Genomic DNA, 19,499 nt, shown 5'->3' on the forward strand with positions numbered 1-19,499 from the left:
GGACCCCAAGGAGACCATCACTCAAATTTCACAACCATCAACATTTTGTCAAACTTTAGGGATCTGCATTACGTTCAAGGGTCCCTGGGGCTCATGTGCGAGGTCTGTTAACCATTGCTATCTACCCATATTTGTGATACTTTCAAAAATTCCCAATGTAGGGTAGTTGTCTCCTGACTTCTCAGACTATGTGACCATGTGACCATCGGAAAAAGCAAGAAGTTCTCAGGGGTTATCAGGGGAGACTAAGTACGATTCTATTTGCCAATCCTCCAATCTTGGCCAGAGGGTATGTACTTTAAGAATGCCCTTCTAGAAGCTCAGTGGTAGAGCGCCTGCCTGGCACGTGTGAGGCACTGGGTTCGATTTTCAGCACTGCATATAAATATGATAAAGGTCCATCAATAACTAAAAAAAGTTTTAAAAAAGAATGCTCTTCTCTATAGGAGTGTGCTTCTTGAATTATTGTATGCCCTGGGGTGAAAGGTGGGCTGCAGACTTGGAGAAGGTCTCTGCAAATGACATATTGAACAAAGAGTGTGAAGAGCTCTCAGCACTCAACAGTAAAAAGCAAAACATCCCATCAGAAAACAGGCAAAACACGTGCACACACGTCATAGAGGAGGATCATGGTGTCAGATAAGCTCATGAAAGGGGTTCAGAATCATTAGCCTTGGAGGAAATGCAAACTGGATCACCATGAGACATCCCTGCACACCCTTCAGAATGGCAAAAAATCAAAGACTGTGAGAAAACCGAGTGCTGGGAAGGGTGAGGAGAAACTAGAAGGATCAACACACTGCTGGTGGGGTCGGATACTGTCACACCCATGCAGGATGCTAAATGAGAATGGCTGACTCTACCTTGCATCTTCAAGGACATGGAGGAAATGGGACCCTCACGCGTTACTGATGGGAACATAAACGGAACAGCCATATTGGGATACTTTGATAGTTTCTTTAGAAGTTTGACATCAGCATCTGTACGATCCAACAATTCTACTTCCCACCGTGAGAAATGGAAGCAGATGTCCATACACAGGCTTGCACACGAAAATTTAGAGTTTTATTGACAGTAGCCCAGCCCTGGAAATAGCTCACCTGTGCATCAGCAGGCAAATGGATAAATGTTGATACTTAGCATACCATGGAATCATCCTCAGCAACAAGATGAATGTGCTCTTGATCCATGCTGCAGCATGGGCGAACCTCAAAATGATTATCCAAGTGAAGGAAGCCACACAAGAAAAGAGCATGTGCAGCAGGATTCCGTTTATATAGAATTCTAGAAAATTGAAATTAACATATCATAGCACAATATCCATGAGAAGTTTCTCAAGAATTGGGAAGAGGGGTTGTAGGTGTAGGCAGGAGGGCAGATTTGTCATGGAGTAGGAGAGAATTTGGTGGGGGTGGCAGATACATTCCTTCTCTTGATCATCATAATGATCTCAGGGGTGTGAATTTTGAAACTTGAAGCCGTACCCTTCATTTATGTCCAGTTTATTATGTGTGCAATACCTGTCCATAAGTGGGTTAGAAATGGATAAGACAGTATAAGAATCCCGTGGAAGTCTTCGGGTTCTTCTTTTCCCGACGCAGTCCATTTTCTGCTAGAGATGTTTGAGATGGGAACTCTGATGCAGCCTCACAATGTCCTCACCTCTCGTTGCAACAGAATGAAGATGTGATTCTTTTGGTTCAGGAGATGGAGCAGGGCTACAGCGACCTGGAGAAGGTGCAAAGCCTTTATTCCAAGTCCTTGATCATGGACTGGTGGTACCACGGAGAGAAGGAAGAAAGCAAGTGAGTTCACGGGACCCCCCGCTGACCCCTGCCCGGGGGGGTCCTCGCAGACACTATCCTCGCTCTCCTTGACTTCCCTCTCTAAAATGCTTCAGGAGATTTATTTTAGTGTAAGAATCACATAGTATAGATGAATTAGGATTTTTTTTTTTTTTTTAGCAGAGAGAATAATTTAATAGCAATCCATGGTCTTGAGAAAGCCACTTTCATGCTCTACCAAGTGCGGACAGGTCCCCTAACCCAAGCATTGTCAGGACTGAAAGGTGCTGTACAACGAAGGAGCTTTAACTTGGAGATAAGGCGGCCCCGGCCTGGGCTTCCCTCAGAGGGCTCTTGGTGAGGGCCTAACTTGTCCATCACTGCGGGCCTCATTCCTCGTTGCTCTTTCTTTCTTTCTTTCTTTCTTCATTTGCTTTGACACAGCGTCTCGCTAAATTGCTGGGGCTGGCCTGAAGTTGGGATTCTCCTGCCTCAGCCTACTGAGTAGCTGGGATGACAGGCGTGCACCAACGTGCCTGGCTTTAGGTTCCCCATCCTTGACTTGGAGGCTCGAGTGGGAGGGTTTTGTTTTCCAGCCTATAGTACAATACAGTTCTAATTCTTAGTTAAACCCCAAATCAAAAATATTCCCAGGCTGGGGATGTGGCTCAGGCCGTAGCGCGCTCACCTGTCATGCGTGGGGCGCTGGGTTCGATCCTCAATACCACATAAAAATAAAGATATATTCCCAACTCTCAGGAAATGTGTCAGAAACTCATTAAGATGATTCAAGGGTCTGTGACCAGACATTCCAGGGTCACAGCCTACCCTGCCAAGAGGGTATCTTTTTATTTAAGAGCAAAACGGAAAGAAACTGAAGAAAAAAATAAATCAGAATTTCTTGTTCATCAAAATCGACTGTCTTCCTGTTAGCAGACCAGCATTTTACTGTATTATTTTTCAAGTATTTAGGAAAACATAGGTACATCTTCTAAACTCAGCAAATTTAGACAAAAAAAAAAACCAAGACTCAAACAAATGAGCTGCTCTTAAATGGACATTCCCTTCTGTGTACTTTCAGGCCTGTACCTTAAATCCATTCTTACCCTTTTTAATCAAATTTGAGATCTCAGGATACAAAGAGCAGCTGTTTCTTAGAAAGTTGACATGGTCAGTTGGCTACGTCTGCTATTTGAGTGGTGGATGAAGTCCTTTTTATTTTTATTTATTTTTTGTCTGTTTATTTTAGCTTTATTTTTAAGGGCTGGCGGGAGCAGGTCCTGGAGTTGGACAGAGAAACATTTTAATATTCCCCTAGTACATGATGGGTGACCTTGGGCAAGTCACAGAATTTTTCTGGGCCTGAGTTCCCTCCCCAGGGTGGATTAAATCAGAGTGTGTCCAGCACATGATAAAACAGTCTTGCTTAACGTGATGGGAAGTACTAACCATAGCCCTTCATCCTGCAGATACCAGGCTTCCGAACTTCCTTTTAACTTAACTTAGGAAAAGTTATTTCGCCCTCTTATCTGTGGTCAATCCCCAACTACCTCTTTCTAGTTTTTCCAGCAGAAGAAAATATTTAACACCCCCAAAGGCTTTTTCAAACATCTATTGAGAACAGGTTGAACTCAGGGGACCTGGGACGCACATGAAGGTGCGCTTCATCTTTCCGCCAGGGGACGTACCCTGTGGGGACCATCACACAAAGGATCCCAGGATATGGAGTGGGTGCTTTGTGGGGGCATTTGGTGAGGTCTGAGGCGGGCTGGTGAAGGAGAAGGAGCACATTTCAAAGTGGTAGAGTGGGAGAATGTTCTGGAAACCTTCCTGTCTGTGGCTGGTGTGTTCTGAGCTTCAGAGAAAGAAATGTGTCAGAAAATCGTCAAGCATTTCTGGATCTTTCTTGGCTCCAGATCTTCCCCAGAATGGATGGCCGCCATCTCTTCCTGGGATGGGGAGGTCCAAGGTGGGAGTTTGCCTCCTCTGGCTTTTGTAAGAGCTTGCTGGTCGACCTGACCCTGTGATTAGAGAAATGGGTTTCTGTAAATCAGACATGCAAATACCAGGAGGTCCCTCTGTCAGCCCCTGTATCAGCCCTACCTAGTTGGTCCTCCCACCCTGGTGCCAATCCATTAAGGAGTACATGGTTTTGAGAAAAAGGAAAAAGAAGGTTGATTGCTTTGCTCTGAAAGAAGAAACACCGGGGACTCTTGTCCCAAACTCTGTGATTCTGCCCCATTCACCAACAGGAGTCTTTTATGGAGGTGATTCAGAGAAAATGAGATTAGGGAGGAGGTTAGGGAAAAGAAAATTGAGAAAAAGAAAAAAAATGTGCATTTTAAAGCCACAAGGGATATAGTCAAAGCATCAAGTGAACCCCTGTTGAGGGTGCACAGGTGAAATTTCCTGAGGAACAGAAAAGGAGAGTGAAGAAGTTTCAAGAAGACTGTGCAACTTCTACGGGGTCGCCCAGTGAGGAACAGACCTGTGGTGGGAGCCACATGTTCCCACTGACTCCAGGACTGGACCCCTGTTTCCTCTTCTGCAGGGGCAGAGGGTAGATGGCTATTTTTAATTCCAATAATGGAGGGCCCCTTTCTTTAAATTTGCAGTATTCAACACGAATGCATTTATTTAAGTCTTCCTTCTTGGTGGAAATTTTCTTTTTATTTATTTATTTTTTCTTTTTCTCTCTTCGTCTGTGTTTTATCTAAATACAAACAGGCATCAAAAGGAAATCTCTTCTATGGTTGCAACCCCAGAAAAATGTGCTAAAGCTCAATCTGATGTTGAATCAACACAAATCTTACCCTTCAATATATTGAAAGTACCCCGGGACCTCTCAAGTCAGCAGCAGAAGAAAGGCCTCCATGCAGGTATCAGTGAACACAATGGCTTCTTTCTCTTTGCTGGTTTCCCTTCAATACAAGAACATAGACTAGAACCCAGCACACAGGGAATTTCTTTCCAAACCCTAACCTGTGGGGTTTTATTGTTTGGGTGGTATTGGTGATTGAGCCCCCGACCTTGTGCTTTTGCACTGAGGTAGCCTCAGCCCTCTCAACCCTCACGGGGTTTTTCAATTACAATTCTTATTGAGATGATTATATATTTTCATGATCCCCTAGAACTACCCTCAACCCTGCTTCCGCCCACGGTAATGTCTTTCGAAATAATAAGCCAGGATCCTGACTTTGATATAATTCACAAATCATAGGTTTTCCCAGTTTTATTTCTATTTTTCTGGGGTGTGTGCGACCATCTGTGTTTAAGAAGAATTTCATCACCAGAGGAATCCTTCCTATTGCCCTTTTATAACCATATCACCTGCCTTGTGTATCCTTTCTTAAATTGGCAACCAGTAGGTCTCTATTTCTAAAATGTTGGCATTTTAAAAAATATCGTGGTGTGACCTTTTGGGACCGGCTTTTGTCACTCAGTACTTCCTTGGAAACTCACCCAAGTTTCTGCCTGTGTCAGTGGTTCATTCTTCTTCATCGCTGAGTATTATTCTGAGAAATGGATGTACGTACCACAGTTGGAGCGTCTTCAGCATTTATCTGTTGAAGAACATCCAAGCCATTTTCAACTTCTGACTGTTACCAATAAAGCAGTTTCTGAACATTCATCACAAGTTTTATGTAACATACATGTTGGTATTTGGAATAAAATGTCCAAGGGTGTGATTTGCCAGATCATGGGGTAATCAAACGTTTCATTGTTAAGGATATTGCCAAACTGTTTTCCAGATTGACTGTACCGTTGGGCACAATGAATGAGTTCATCGGCACGAGCTGTCACTATTTTCTATCTTAGCCCTTCTGATAGTGGCTGCATCCCCCTAATTGCAAATGATGTTGATCCTCTCTTCCTGGGCTTATTTGCTCTCTGTGGATCATCATTAGTGTGTGCCTGTGTTTTGCCCATTTTCTAAATGAGTGGTTTGTCTTTCCTGCTGATTAGAAGAGGTCTTCATATCGTCAGGATATTTTTTCGCTATCTGTATCTTGTCTTTTCATCCCCTTAACAAGGTCTTTTGCCAAGCAAAAACTTTTAATTTCAATGAGTCCAGTTTATCAGTTTTTCCATTCACAGATCCTACTTTTGGGGTCAAATCTAAAAACAAATGTTAATTCTTGAAGATTTTAGTTTATGTGGTTTTTTTCCCCCAGAAATGTTATAGTTTTATGTTTTACCTGTAAGTCCATGATTCATTTGAGTTTTAGGCCAAATTTCTTTTCCTTTTTGGCCTATAGTTATTGCTTTAGAAGTATTTACTGAAAAGGCGGTACTTCAATTAATTCATCTGAACCTTTGACAAACACCTTTGGGTATGTTTGTGTGAGTTAAATCTAATTTCTGTATTCTACTCAATTGATCTAGTGTCTGTTTCTCTGCCAATACCACATAGTCTTGATCCATGTGTTTACATGGTAAGTTTTAAAACCAGGTCCAGTGATGCTTTCAACCTAATTCTTCAAAATCATTGTAGCTTTTCTAGGACCTGATATGTATGTGTAAATTTCAGAACATGTTTGTCTATGTTTATAAAAAAGATCTTCCTGGGATGTCTTCTGAGTAGCATTAAACCTACAGATCCATTTGGGGAGAACTGTCATTTATAATGCCAGTTGCTCCAGCCCATGAACATGGTATGTCTCTTCCGTTAGTCTTTTTTTGATGTCTTGCAATAGCATGTTGTAACTTTCAGCATGTAGGTTATGTAAAAAAAATGCAGGTGATTTCTTTTTTTTTTTTTTTGGTGCTGGGGAGTGAACCCAGGGCCTTGTGCATGCAAGGCAAGCACTCTACCAGCTGCATTATATCCCTAATATAGTGGGGTTTTATGTGGATCTTCAACCCTGTGGAACTCAATAGTCCTAGAAGTTCTATTGTCTCTACAGGCAAAATGTTACCTGCAAATAGAGTTTTATCTTCTCCTTTCCAATCTTTCTAACTTTATTTCTTCTTCTTGCCTTGCTGCAATAGCTAGAACTTCCAGTACCATATTGAAATAAGAGTGGCCATCCTTGCCTTTTATCCCATCTTAGGAAGAAGGAATTTAGTCTTTTCCCATTCTGATTTTAGCTATATGTGGTTGCACATATTGCTTCAAGTTGAGAATGTTCTCCATATTCCTAGCTTTCTGAAAGTTTTTATCAACAATGGATGCTGGATTTTGGCAAATGCCTTTTCTATATCAATACGTGATTTTTCTTCTTTTGTCTATTGATATGGCAGATTCCATTATGTCCCTTTCAAATGATGAGGCAGCCTTGGATATCTTGAATATTTTCTGCTTTGTCTTGGTGTGCCATTCTTTTGGTATGTAGCTAGGTTTTGTGAGCTAAAGTTTTGTTGAGGATTTTTGAATCAAAATTGCTGAAGGGTATTGGTCTGTAGTTCTTTCTTAATAATGTCTTTGTCCAATTTCGGTATCGAGCTAATATAGTCCTCATCAAATGGGTTGGCAAGTTGTCCTTCCTCTTCTATTCCTGGAAGAAACTGATGTAATTCTTTTAATGTTTGGTAAAATTATCATGGAACCATTTAAATCTACAGAGTTCTTTTTCAGAATGTTTTTCATTATGAATTCAGTTTCCATAATGGTTTCAAATTATTATTATCTTGTTTAAATTATTATTTCATCTTTTTTCAATGTTAGAAGTTAATAGGTTTGGGGGAAGAGGTTCATTTTCTTCTACTTTGTTAAATTTGTGAGCACAAGTTGTTCATGATGTTCCTTCACTTCCTTTCCATTGGCTGCAAGATCTGTACTAGTGCCCCTCCTTTCTTTGTGCCTTAAGTCTATCTTTTCTCTTTTTGTCTTTTTCATTCTTGCAAAAGGATTCCTTTCCTATTTCCTCATTTGTTTCAAGAGAATTAGTGATTAACCATGAAAGCATCTGAATGGACAGCTTCTTTGAAATCCCTGTTGGATAATTCTAATTTCTGACTCATCTTGTTGGCATCAATATTGTTTTTTTTTCTTTTCTAATTGAAGATTTGATTCTTAGTTCCTGAAAGACAAGTGATTTATTGTAGTATCCTGAACATTTTGAGTATTATTTGGGGGACTTTGGATCCCATGTAAGTCCTTTATTTGGGGGCAGTGGCCACTCTGTTTAAATTTAGCAGTGTAGGCCTTGGCCTGCTCTTGTGGGCTGTGGTTGCCATGGTAATTTAACTTTTATAGCCTTTGGGGTATATTTCTGGTATTATTATTTTCTTGTTTTTCTGGCATCTCTGGCTCTCCTTTGGGTCCCTGCTGGTTTTGCCCAAGGTGGCAACAGAGGTCTCCTCAGACCAGAATGCTGGGTCTTCCAGTGTGGTGGCTTCTCCCACTGCTGTCCCTTGGGAGTCCCCATGTCTCTAGGCAGGAGAATCCAGCCTTGACCTCACAAGGACCTAGAGGCATCCTGGAACAAACCATGAGCTACAACTCAGTCCCTTGTGAATAACCTGTCCACTTGCTCCTGATGTCCCTGTACAAGGGAGAAGTGTCTTATGCTCCTGGGAAAAAGACAGGTTTCCCATCCCAGGCCAATTGGTGGCTGCGTCCCCAGTACCAATCAGTCCTGGCTGCCTCACCCAGTAAACCTGAGTCTTGCCAGAGCTGTTATTTGCTACTTGTTCAAAACATTTCACGTATAAAAATCCTTGGTATCGGGCAGGAAACCAGGTACTGGATTTTTTTATTTCATTTTCACTTTCAAAGCAGAAGAGTGCTGAAATGGAGCTGCTAAGCAGAGTCTGGGGGAAGAGTTAGGTGCTTGAATCCACTGCTACATGAATCTGTTTTTATTCAGTATCTTCGGGGTGTGGCACTAGGACATCTTTTTGTATGGGGCCTTTGGGAGCTAGATTTCATTTTCCTTTTGCCACAGTCTTGTATCTGGAGGGGTTTGCCTTGTGATTGTGGACAAGGTGGCCTGCCAGTGAGGTCAGCAACAGGAGCTCAGCTCTCCCATGAAGGTCATTGATCTCTTGCTCACGGACACAGCTCCCATGAAAATGTGTCTTTCTTCACTCCTGGCTACAGGGGCAGCAAGACCAGTCTCACCTTCTTGTTGCCTAGAAAGAAAAGGCAATGAGCACCAGATAGCACAGTCCCATCTCCATGCATGGAGACCGCTGGTGCCACTGTTCTGTGCAGCAGAGAGATCATTTGCAGATTACTGGCTAAGCTTCACTCCCACTATCTAATTTCTTATAGGAGAGAGTGAGTCCCCCTCCTACATTGAAAACACAGATGCATTTCTTTCATGAACGCTTATAGAGAGCCTTGGTGCTTGTGAAGAACACAGAACACATTTACAGTCAGTGTGTGTGTTATCAAGGATGGAAAGGAACTGAGATACCTTGTAACAGACTCATTTAATGCTCACAGATTCAATATCACCATTGAACCACTCAAGGGACCTACAGAGGGTTAATAGCAATTAAATCAAGTCTGAACAGCAGCTGTGGTAGGCAGAATTTCTAAAAGGGCTCACCAAAGATGTCCTGCCCTAAACCCTGCAGCCTCTAATGACAAGACATTGCTCTAGAGGTTATGTTACATTGACTCAAAGCCAAGGTATCCAGGGGGTCCAGAGTGGTCACATGAAATCCCTTGAAAACTGGTGGCAAAAGAGAGAGGGAGATTTGAGCCGTAATAGGAATTCAGTGCATCATTGCTGGCTTGCAGGTGGCAGAAAGCAGGAGACAGGCTGCTGGCTGAGGAAACGGGAACCTCAGTCCTGCAGCCACAAGGATTGCACCTGCCGACAATGTGAGTGAGCGTGGAAGTGGGTTTCTCACCAAGAAGAGCACAGCTTGAATTCTGATACAGGGATCAAGTCATTGTCACAGCACTCGGTTTGCGTCAGGGCCACCCCCCCTGAAGACTGGGACACTAAGGTTGCACTCTTCTTTTAAGGATTTAGGGAAATAGGTGCATTGAATCAAGTATCTCTTTCCACCCCAAATCCCTTTAATCCCTCTCCCTGTGGTACCCACAGAATCAACCAAAACCAGCCTGCTCAGAAGCCAGATGTCCGCCCTCAAGAGCCCACCTAGCAGTGAGAGAAAGGACTGTCTCTCCAAATCCAGCAGCTGGACCCTTTCTCTGAGTGACAGAGGCAAGTACACGAGGGTCCCCGTCCCGGGATGTGCTGGCCAGCCTCCTTTGGCCCCATGTCCCTGTTCTGAACGAGCCGGATAGGCATATGTTGGGGGAAAATGAATCACGATCTAAAGGTTCTCAGATTGCTTCCCATTTGGAGGGCTCCCCTGTCAGTCGGTTCCAGCAGCCTTGGTGCGCCGGATTCCTTTGGGCTAGACCTGTGCTGCTTGCACTTTGGTTCAGGACACACCAGCAGCTTAGGGCCACTCTGTGCTTCAAATTGGAACCTTTTATACTTCATAGTGTGTTTATTTTCTTCCCATCAGTCACTGGTGGTGCTATCTGATGATCCCCTCTCTGCCCCAAATTGTTAGCCTTTGGGGGCTAAATATAAAGAAAACTTGACTTTTCCACTTGGAATTTATTCCTATTGATAAAATTATTCTTAAAATCATAAATTTTTAAAAGTTGAAGTTCCCATATTATTTTCCCCATACATAAAATAGTTAACTAAATAACAAATCCCAAACACACAGACACACGGTCCCCTACTCATGGCTGATGTGCACCTGTTGTCACTCATCAGAGCCTAATCAAACCCTGTTTTCAGGGCCTGCTCTGTGCGGCATTTTTTCCCTCAATGTCACTTACCTTTCATATCTCTGCTACACACACAGATTCCATAAAGGGCTTATCAAACGATGACGAGGATTTGATTTCTTAGGGATTTAGCCAACCCATTTAACCCCTCCCTCCAGATGCTCCTCATTCAGTGAGGTGACATCCCTTTCCATTCATAAAACCAAGGACCTACAAGGGCACACTCTTAAAACTCCAGATACTGACTTCAAAACTTGCCTAACAAGTGTGAACCTCAACTAGTATGACCCTGTGCATTTTGTCACCTACCCGCCATTGTCTCTTCCACAGAGATGAGCATCCTGCTGACGCATGAGTATCCGGACGACAGATCGTCAGCTAGATGGACTGGAGAGGGAAGCCAAGTCTACGATGACAAGTGAGAGCCTTCCTTTGAGGAGGATAATTTCATTATGCTGTTGTTCATGACCCATCGAGACAGAAGTTTTAAAACCCCACAATCCCCTGTTGTTAGCTTTTCAGAGGTGTCCTCAGAGAGCTGGCTTCAGATCCACGGCCTGGTGGCCAGGAAGCTCACCATCATGGACGCCTTGTCAGGGACCATGGTGCCCCACAGCCCCACCTACGTCCCCATCTTGGACAAGCATGTCTCCTCCAAGGTCTTTGATGAGGTAACCCGATGGTCTTCATGTCGCCGCTTGGGATATGTTTAGTTTTCTGTTTAAATAAAAATGAACCCAGTGCAGTTTCCTGCAGCTGTAACAAGCATATTTCAGCCATGGGAAGAAATCGTCCTTAAGGCAGGGACAGGGAAAGAGAGAGGCACTCAAAAGTCCTTGGTTTAAGTTGAGACAGGCGGCGGAGGGCTCGTCCCTCCTGTGGAAGTCCAGAGCTGCAGAAGTGCTTGGAAGCCTAGCGAGCACAGCATCCAGGATCAGATGAGTCTGGAAGAACTTGGAAGCGGTCCCGTCCTTCCTTGCTTGCCATCTTCCTGAATTGAGTGACTTCTTTTTCATCCTAAAGCCCTCCACAGGAAAAGTCAGAGAGTGGGAGAGAGACCAAACCACAGAGAGTGATTGGATAGCCATGTGCTCCAGGAGAAACAGCCTGGAGCAGGGGGCGGGGGGGGGGGGGGGGGGGCTGACGGGCCAGGCAGACAGCCGGCGCTTCCCTATCTGCAGGGTCTGTGTCTGCAGATTCCACTGGCCGCATGTTGAAATACCCAGGAAGACAATGGCATTGTACTGGACGTGTGCAGAGGGGTTTTTCCTTGTTGTTTTTCCTTAAAAATTCATTGTGGCAGCAGGTACAGTGGCACACACCTGTAACCCCAGCAGCTTGGGAGGCTGAGGCAGGAGGATCAAGAGTTCAAAGCCAGCCTCAGCAACCTAGTGAGGCACTAAGCAACTCAGTGAGATTCTGACTCTAAATAAAAGTATGTGTTAAGTGGTTAAGTGTCTCTGGGTTCCATCCACAGAACAAAAAAAAAGAAAGAAAGAAAAAAAAAAAAACCTCAGTACTGCATAACATTTACATTGTTTACATTGTCCGAAGTAGTATAAATCATCTACAGATGATCTAAAGTGTACGGGAGAATGTGCATGAATTGTATGCAAAGACCATGCCATTTGATATAAGGCATTTGAGCATCTGCAGATTTGGTACTTGCTGGTGAGAAAAGGGGTTCCTGGACGCTGAGGGATCCCCCCAGGTACTGACGGATGATTGTACTGAAAAGTTACCATCAAATTTGGCAACTAGGAAGTCCTTGTCCTTAGCAAGAACAATTCCAGGTTCAAAGCCAGCCTCAGCAACTTAGCAAGGCCCTAAGCAACTTAGCGAGGCCCTGTCTCAACATAAAAAAATAAAAAGGGCTGGGGATGTGGCTCTGGTTAAGCACCCCTAGGTTCAGTCCCTGCTACCAATAAAATAAAATAAAATAAAATAAAAAATAAAAACAAAAGAACAATTTCAGGGAGCCTGGAGGCTCCAGTGGGACATGGAACACCAAGGAATATAAATGTGGAGACTGGGCTCCACTGCTTCCCGGCAAAGGTAGCAACTACTGCTTTATAGTAGCTAAATGGAAACAATGTCCTTAAAAGGCCTTTCTCATACTTAAATATTTAAGGAGGAAATGATAAAATGTTTGGAACTTGCTTCAACATAAGCTGGATGGTGGGAGTAGTGGGGGAGGCCAGGAGTGGGTGAAACACATTGTTTATAGTTGATAATTGTCGAGGGGGAGGCTGAATGTACTATTCCTTCTGCTTTTTGTGTATTTGAGATTTTCCATAAGAACAAAGTGATAAAAATCAAAAGCAAAAAATCTTTTTAAATAGGAAAGTTTAAGGCCAGCCTCAACAACTTAGAGAAGCCCTAAGCAACTTAGCCAGATCCTGTCTCAAAAAAATAAAAAATAAAAAGGGCTGGAAATTCGGCTCAGCTTTTAAGTGCTCCTGGGTTCAATCTCCAGTACCCCCCCCCCCCGCAATAAAGAAGAAAAAAAAATTATATCTCCCCCGAAGTCAGCAGGCATCTTGCCAACGTCACTGTTCCTACTCTGGCGGTTGAGTGTGGCCTCATTTCCTCTGGTTCCTGCCTACTTTGTCTCAAGATTCCAGAAGCAACAGAAAGGTGAACATTGATTCAATTCATCCAGGAAACTTGGTTACCTTTTCTTCATGTTCTGTATATTTCTTACATTAGTATCCTTGAGTTTTTATTTAGAACAAGATATATTTAGTGAAGTCTTCCTGGAAATAGACTTTTCCTGGGTTTATGACTCTTTCTAAGCCTCCCAAGAACTTGAGGCACAGTGAAAAGTAAATTTCTCAAAAATCAGGAAGTGTAAGCAGAAAATCAAAGAAAGAAGTCATAAAGGAAAGATTTATAGACTGAATATATAGAAGCGTTTTTTTTGCATAGAAACATAAATAAAATGAAGACAGAATTCAGAAAAATATCTGTAACATATGCAACAAAGGGTCATAAGAGTATTTTATATGTGTATGTGTGTATCTGTATAAATCAGTGTTCAGCAAAGATACACACAAGCACACATACCCATACCACGCAGGAATACGAAAATGATGTACACCTTAGTGGAAAATCTAGGGGAAAAAACTCAAAACTACGTACAAAATTACTTACCTTCCCTGGTTACCAAATAGTATGACTTAGAAAAAAATGTAAATTGGAAATCAGTTAGACACCCTCCCCCAACGAAGTGGTAAGGTCAAAAACTATTGATAAATACTAATAGCAAAGCTAGAATGAAATGAGAAACTTTACGTCCTGCTAGTAGGGGTTTTAATTAGTGTAAGCTTATATACAATATCTTCAGATCCTTAAGGGCTTAAAACATTTACCCTTGTAAATCCATATATCACTAGGAATCTATGTAAGTAAATACTTAATTAGAGATATTGACGAATACATGCAAAGAATAATTATTGATGGCTTACATCTAAAAATAAGAAACTTGAAGTCAATCTAAATACCTACTAAGTACATTCCTATAATCACATATTGTATACTCATTAAACATATTTCTGAAGGATAAGTAATGACCTGGGTAAAATCCTCAATATTATACTGAATGGAAAGATCAGGGCACAAAACTGCAGGTGTCGAGTGTTGACCGCTGGGCTATAGGTGTGCTCGGCACAGGTGGACAGAGTAACTCCTCATTCCCTTCTTTCTTTTATCAAATGTTAATAGTTTGGCTGGGGGTGTGATTGTTGGTAATTTTTTTTTTAATTATAGATGGACCCAATACCTTTATTTTATTTATTTATTTTTATGTTGAGGATCAAACCCAGTGCCTCACACAGGCCAGATGAGTACGCTACCACTGAGCCACAACCCCAGCCCCTAATGTTTGTTTTTTATTTATATGCTTGTATGTTTTTATTGTAGATTAACTCTGAACCTACATGAATTACATACTGAGGAAAAGTTAAGAAAAGCAGAATTAACAGCAAAAGAGAAGACGGCGAAAATACAAAAAGAACTCGATTGTTAATTAGTTAATTAGTTTTTTTATCTGATGAGTGATGTATGAATAGATTTTCAGCATGAGTAATTTAACCCATATGAAAGTCTTCAGAGAAATCTCTGGATGCTTCTCTGACATGAAGGGAACACTGAATAGTTTGGTGAATTTCCTTCTAATTCTTTTTCTATACACACACGGATCAATGTGTGTGTGTATATAACATGCTATTTATACATAATAATTTTAATCAATATAAATAAGGCAATACCATATGGATTTGCTGTTTGGTCTTTTGAAAAATGTGTCTTAGAGGGCTGGAATTGTGGCTCAGTGATAGAGCGCTTGCCTGGCATGCGTGAGGCCCTGGGTTTGATCCTCAGTGTTGCATATAAATAAATAAATAAAATAAAATAAAAATCCATTGACAACTAAAAAACATTTTAAAAAATGTGTTTTAGAGACCTTTCCACACCATAGATCTGGGTAAGTCTTACTCTCTTCAGTTGCAATGTTCTTCTGTATTATTAAGGGACACCTACATCATGTCCCTCCTTCCCTATAGATTTCACTGCACACAGATTTGTTGGCACATGGACAAGACGACCTTTGGGAGATTCCCTCCAGTGGGATTGCTGGACCCAAAGGACCTGTGCATTTTCCATTTTGACGGGGAAGTCCAAATCATTCTCTAAATACATTTTACACTTCCACCAGTCTGCACCCCACAGGCAGTGTAGGATAGGGCCCTTTCCTGAAGAGGAACCCTATGATGCTGTTGGTGATATGCTTTGTGGGTGTGGAGATGCGCTGGTGGTGCTGAAGGTGGTGTGCGGGTATGAACTGTTCTTCAACCTGCCCTCCCTCGCTGGCTCATATGCTGTAGAAGCAAACAGAGTAACTTAGTCCCACAGACAGAAATCGGTTCTTTGGGATGCATCCTATGCATGTGTGCTCTGGGAGGAGCATTATTACTTACTCTGAGATTGCTATAGTGTGAGAAGAAGTAATGCATACAGTGGGTAGTACTTAGAGGCGTTTAGTTACATGCCTTCTGCATGCCGGTGCTGGGCTCTGGAATACGTGCCAAGGAGGACAGCTGACGTGCGGGAGAGGCCCCAACTTGATTCCTTATCAGGGAAGGTCGGTCTTAGCAGGTGTCAGCGTCATGAAGTGGAGGAGTTGGAGGGTCCCTGGCAGGGGCTGCTGTGGGACAGCCTGTGGGCCAGCGTTTGTTCTGGGAATCCTCCAGGTGGATGAAGGGAGCACCTTGGCTGAATTGAGGAGTTTGAACTTCATCCTGAGGGGAATGAAGGGCTCTCAGCAAATTAATCTGAGGTCCTGGCTGCCATGAGCAGGCTGGGGGGAGAGGAGCGAGGTTGGGAAGATGCAGGGGGGGTGGGGGAGGCACGCCATGGGCAGCCCAGACCTAGTGGCGCCCCGAGTGGATCCAAGGCCATTATGGAGTCAAGTGGACAGGGCCGAGCAGTGTGGCTGGCAGAGAAAAATGTCAAGACTGCTATCCAGATTGCTGCCTGGATGACCTAGAAGGAAGAGGACGGGAGGGGAAGTAGTGAGAGTCCTGGTGTTAGAACATTCCAGTCCTCTGCCCCTAGAAAGCAAAGCCAAAGGGGGTGGACATTTTCAAGGGACAGGCGCCAGCTGCTGCAAACCCATCCCCTCTTATTGGTAGGAAGAGCAAAACTCTTGGTGGTGCAAGACATATACTGCAATAAATCTCAATTTTATCATCAAAGCACACACTGTACTTAAAATATTTTCAAGTTTATTTCATTTTATTGGTACCGGGGATTGAACCTCAGGAGAGTTCTGCTTCTGAGCTACAACGCCAACCTTTTATAATCTTTTTTTTTTTTTTTTTTTTTGAGATGGGGTCTTGCTCAATTGCCCAGGCAGGCCTTGAATAGACCATCACACCCCTGCAAAAATTATGTTATTTTTGATTGACAAATCATAATTGTATACATTGATGGGGTACAATTTGATGTTTTGATATATGCACAATGTGGCATTATTCATGATTAAATTAAGCTCGTTAACATATATATCACCCCCATTGCTTTTCTTTCTTTTATTTTTGTTTCTCTCTCTCTGTTCCTCTCTCTCTCTCTCTCTCTCTTCCTCTACTGGGGATTGACCCCAGGGGTACTAGCCTGCTGAGCTACATCCCCGTTCCTTTTTCATTTTTTATTTTGAGAAAGGGTCTCATTAAGTTGCCAGGCTGACCTCAAACTTTCAGTCCTCCAGCCTCCTTGGTTGCTGGCCGTGCACCACTGTGCCGGAACTTGCCTATTCTTTTTTAATTTGTTCCTTTTAGATGTACTAACAGTAGAGTGTATTCTGACATATCGTACACATATGGAGTACAACCTCCCATTCTTGAGGTTGTACGTGATGAGGAGTTTCACTGGTCGTGTGGTCATGTATGAACGTAGGAAAGTGATGTCCGATTCATTCTACTGTCTTTCCTATTCCCATCTTCCCTCCCTTCCCTTCCCTTTATTCCCTTTTGTCTAATCCTCTGAACTTTTATCCCCCCCCCACCTTATTGTGGGTTAGTATCCGCATGTCAGAGAGAACATTCAGCCTTTGGTTTGTGGGGGTTGGCTTATTTCACTTAGCATGATATTCTCCTGATCCATCTGTTTACTGTCAAATACCATGATTTCATTATTAGCTGTGTAATATTCCATTGTATATATTATACCACATTTTCTTAATCAATTCATCTGCTGAAGAGCACATAGATTGGTTCTGTGGTTTAACTATTGTGAATTAAGCTGCTACAAACATTGATGTGGCTGTGTCACTGTAGTATGTTGATTTTAAGTTCTTTAGGTGTATAACTGCGTCAAATAGTAGCTCCATTCCAAGTTTTCTGAGGACTCTCCATTGTGCTTTCCAGAGTGGTTGCACCAATTTGCAGTCCCACCAGCAATGTATGAGTGAATCTTTTCCCCCACATCCTTACCAACATTTATTGTCACTTGTATTCTTTATAATTGCCATTCTGACTGGAATGAGATGGAATCTCAGTATAGTTTTAATTTCCATTTGTCTGTTAGTTTTTTTTTAATGATGACATTGCTTGATTTTATTTATATGTAGAACCTAAAAAAAAAAAAAGTTGAACTCATAGAAATAGAAAGTAGAACGATGGTCAGCTGGAGTGGAGGGGGTCCCGATGGGAGTGTTGGTAAAGGGTTCAGTTTCAGATAGGCAGGAGGAATAGGTTTTGAGATCTACTGCAGAGTAGGGTAACTAGAGTGGAAAACAATGTGTTCTATTCCAAAATAACTAAGTAAATTTCAAATGTCTTGCATTTTTATCTTTTATTCCCTAATATTTTCTCTGACTGGAAGAAACCCTCAGCTATAAATAGAAAAGAAAATAGGGATAATATCTAAAATATCCCCTACTTCATTATATATATAGCTTTTTGAGATTTGGACCAAACATTTTATGATCAAGTAGACCAGAGCTGGAGGGCACCATGCTTGCACCTCCTCTGGCTTCACTGGGAACTTTGATTGACACGCCCTCTCCTGTGAGTGGCCACGTCTGCCTGGGCTGAGCTGTGAAGCAGCGTTGGATTTTGTCCCCTCTGTTTCTTTCATTCATGACTTATGATTGGGCCCGCTCTTCTTCTGGAACACAATGCAGTTTCAGTTTTTAGTTTCCTGGGCCAGCATCAAATCTGTCACCTTGGAAATGAAGTGTTGAGCAGCGAGGTTGCCCTGGCAACGCTTCATTACAAGATGCAAAGTGAGCCAGATCATTCTACCTCCCCTCTTGCAAAAAAGATTGGTCCGTCACCATGTCGTATACAGGACAAAACGGCCTCAACCGTCTGAGGAGCCTAGAATTCGAAGCTCTTCATTGCTAATTGCTTTGAAAAAAAAAAAAAGATTGGAATCATCTGGAAACATCTGTCTGCATTCTGGAGAATCTGCATCACCATCCATCATCAGTGTCTCCATCCCAGCTTTCTCAGGGTCCCATCAAGGCTTCCTGCTTTGATTGATGCTGGATTGTGTACATAGATGTGTACGTTTATGCCACAGCTCTATCATTTACTCCTGAAGGACTGTGACAAGGTCCCTAATCTATTATGGGACGGACCCTCATCACACACTGGGCTCTGAGAGAAGCACTTAATACCACTCAAGTGTCTCATCTGAAATTCAGAGCAGACTGAGCTGTGGCTGGTCATCCTCACCTAGCTGACAAGGAAATCAGGTGCAAGAGATCTGGAATACTCCCAAAGTCGTGACATCTTGTTGCTTTCCACTACAGTGGCCTTGAACATAAAGCTATATATTGATTGAAAAGCTTTTTAAAGTAAAATTTTTAAATGATGGTTATTGCAGAAGATAATGTGTGTGTGTGTGTGAGTGTGTGTGTGTGTTTATAATTCTTTTCATTGTACAGAAAGATCAGAAACTACAGGTAAGTGGAAAAGAAAGGAACAATAGAGTTAGAATCCCCCAGGGGCGACTCACCTGGCGCTTTCTCTGGTTAGACCTTTTCCACGACACATATTTTTTGCTTTTTGGTTTTGTTGTTCCCCAATGAAGTCAAACTGAACATGTTACTTGGTACCTGCCTTTTGCTCAGCATCTCTCATGAACATTATGCACTGTCAGCACGAAGCTCCTCAGCTCTTTACAGGTCTGAATTAAAAATGCTGAGATACCATCACCGTCTCCGTAACAGGTTTTCATGGGCTTACGAGTGACCTTCTTCACCCGCCGATGTGCCAGTTAATTTGGTGGCCTGCCTTCTGCCTGTTCTGTGGAGCTGAAAGCTGAGGACGTGTCACGTTAGCACTCAGCGGTGTGCACCACTGCAGTAGCTATTGCATCCTTGGTATTTATTCATGTGGGATTTGCACTATTTGCCTGTTCATTTCACACATCCAATCAGAACCTCTCCTTGGCCGATTTGGTAGTAAGTTCTGGATGTTTAATGGAAACACTGCTTTAGT

General features: G+C 42.6%; 1 protein-coding gene across 4 annotated transcripts in view; it reads left to right on the forward strand.

Annotated features, from left to right (window-relative positions):
* Vwa3b (von Willebrand factor A domain containing 3B) overlaps window positions 1-19,499 on the forward strand; it is a 176,867-nt gene that overhangs the window by 99,558 nt on the left and 57,810 nt on the right. For 3 of the 4 annotated variants that reach the window (XM_078028505.1, XM_040270772.2, XM_078028506.1), the window contains exons 15-19: window positions 1,678-1,805; window positions 4,512-4,663; window positions 9,791-9,910; window positions 10,825-10,912; window positions 11,009-11,165. In XM_078028505.1, coding sequence (XP_077884631.1) covers window positions 1,678-1,805; window positions 4,512-4,663; window positions 9,791-9,910; window positions 10,825-10,912; window positions 11,009-11,165 — 645 coding nt within the window. Of the gene's footprint in view, window positions 1-1,677; window positions 1,806-4,511; window positions 4,664-9,790; window positions 9,911-10,824; window positions 10,913-11,008; window positions 11,166-14,415; window positions 15,838-19,499 lie in introns of those variants that run through there. The other variant, XM_040270773.2, reaches the window with a different exon arrangement.

Source organism: Ictidomys tridecemlineatus, chromosome 12 (assembly GCF_052094955.1).
Source record: "Ictidomys tridecemlineatus isolate mIctTri1 chromosome 12, mIctTri1.hap1, whole genome shotgun sequence".
NCBI classification, from domain to species: Eukaryota; Metazoa; Chordata; class Mammalia; order Rodentia; family Sciuridae; genus Ictidomys; species Ictidomys tridecemlineatus.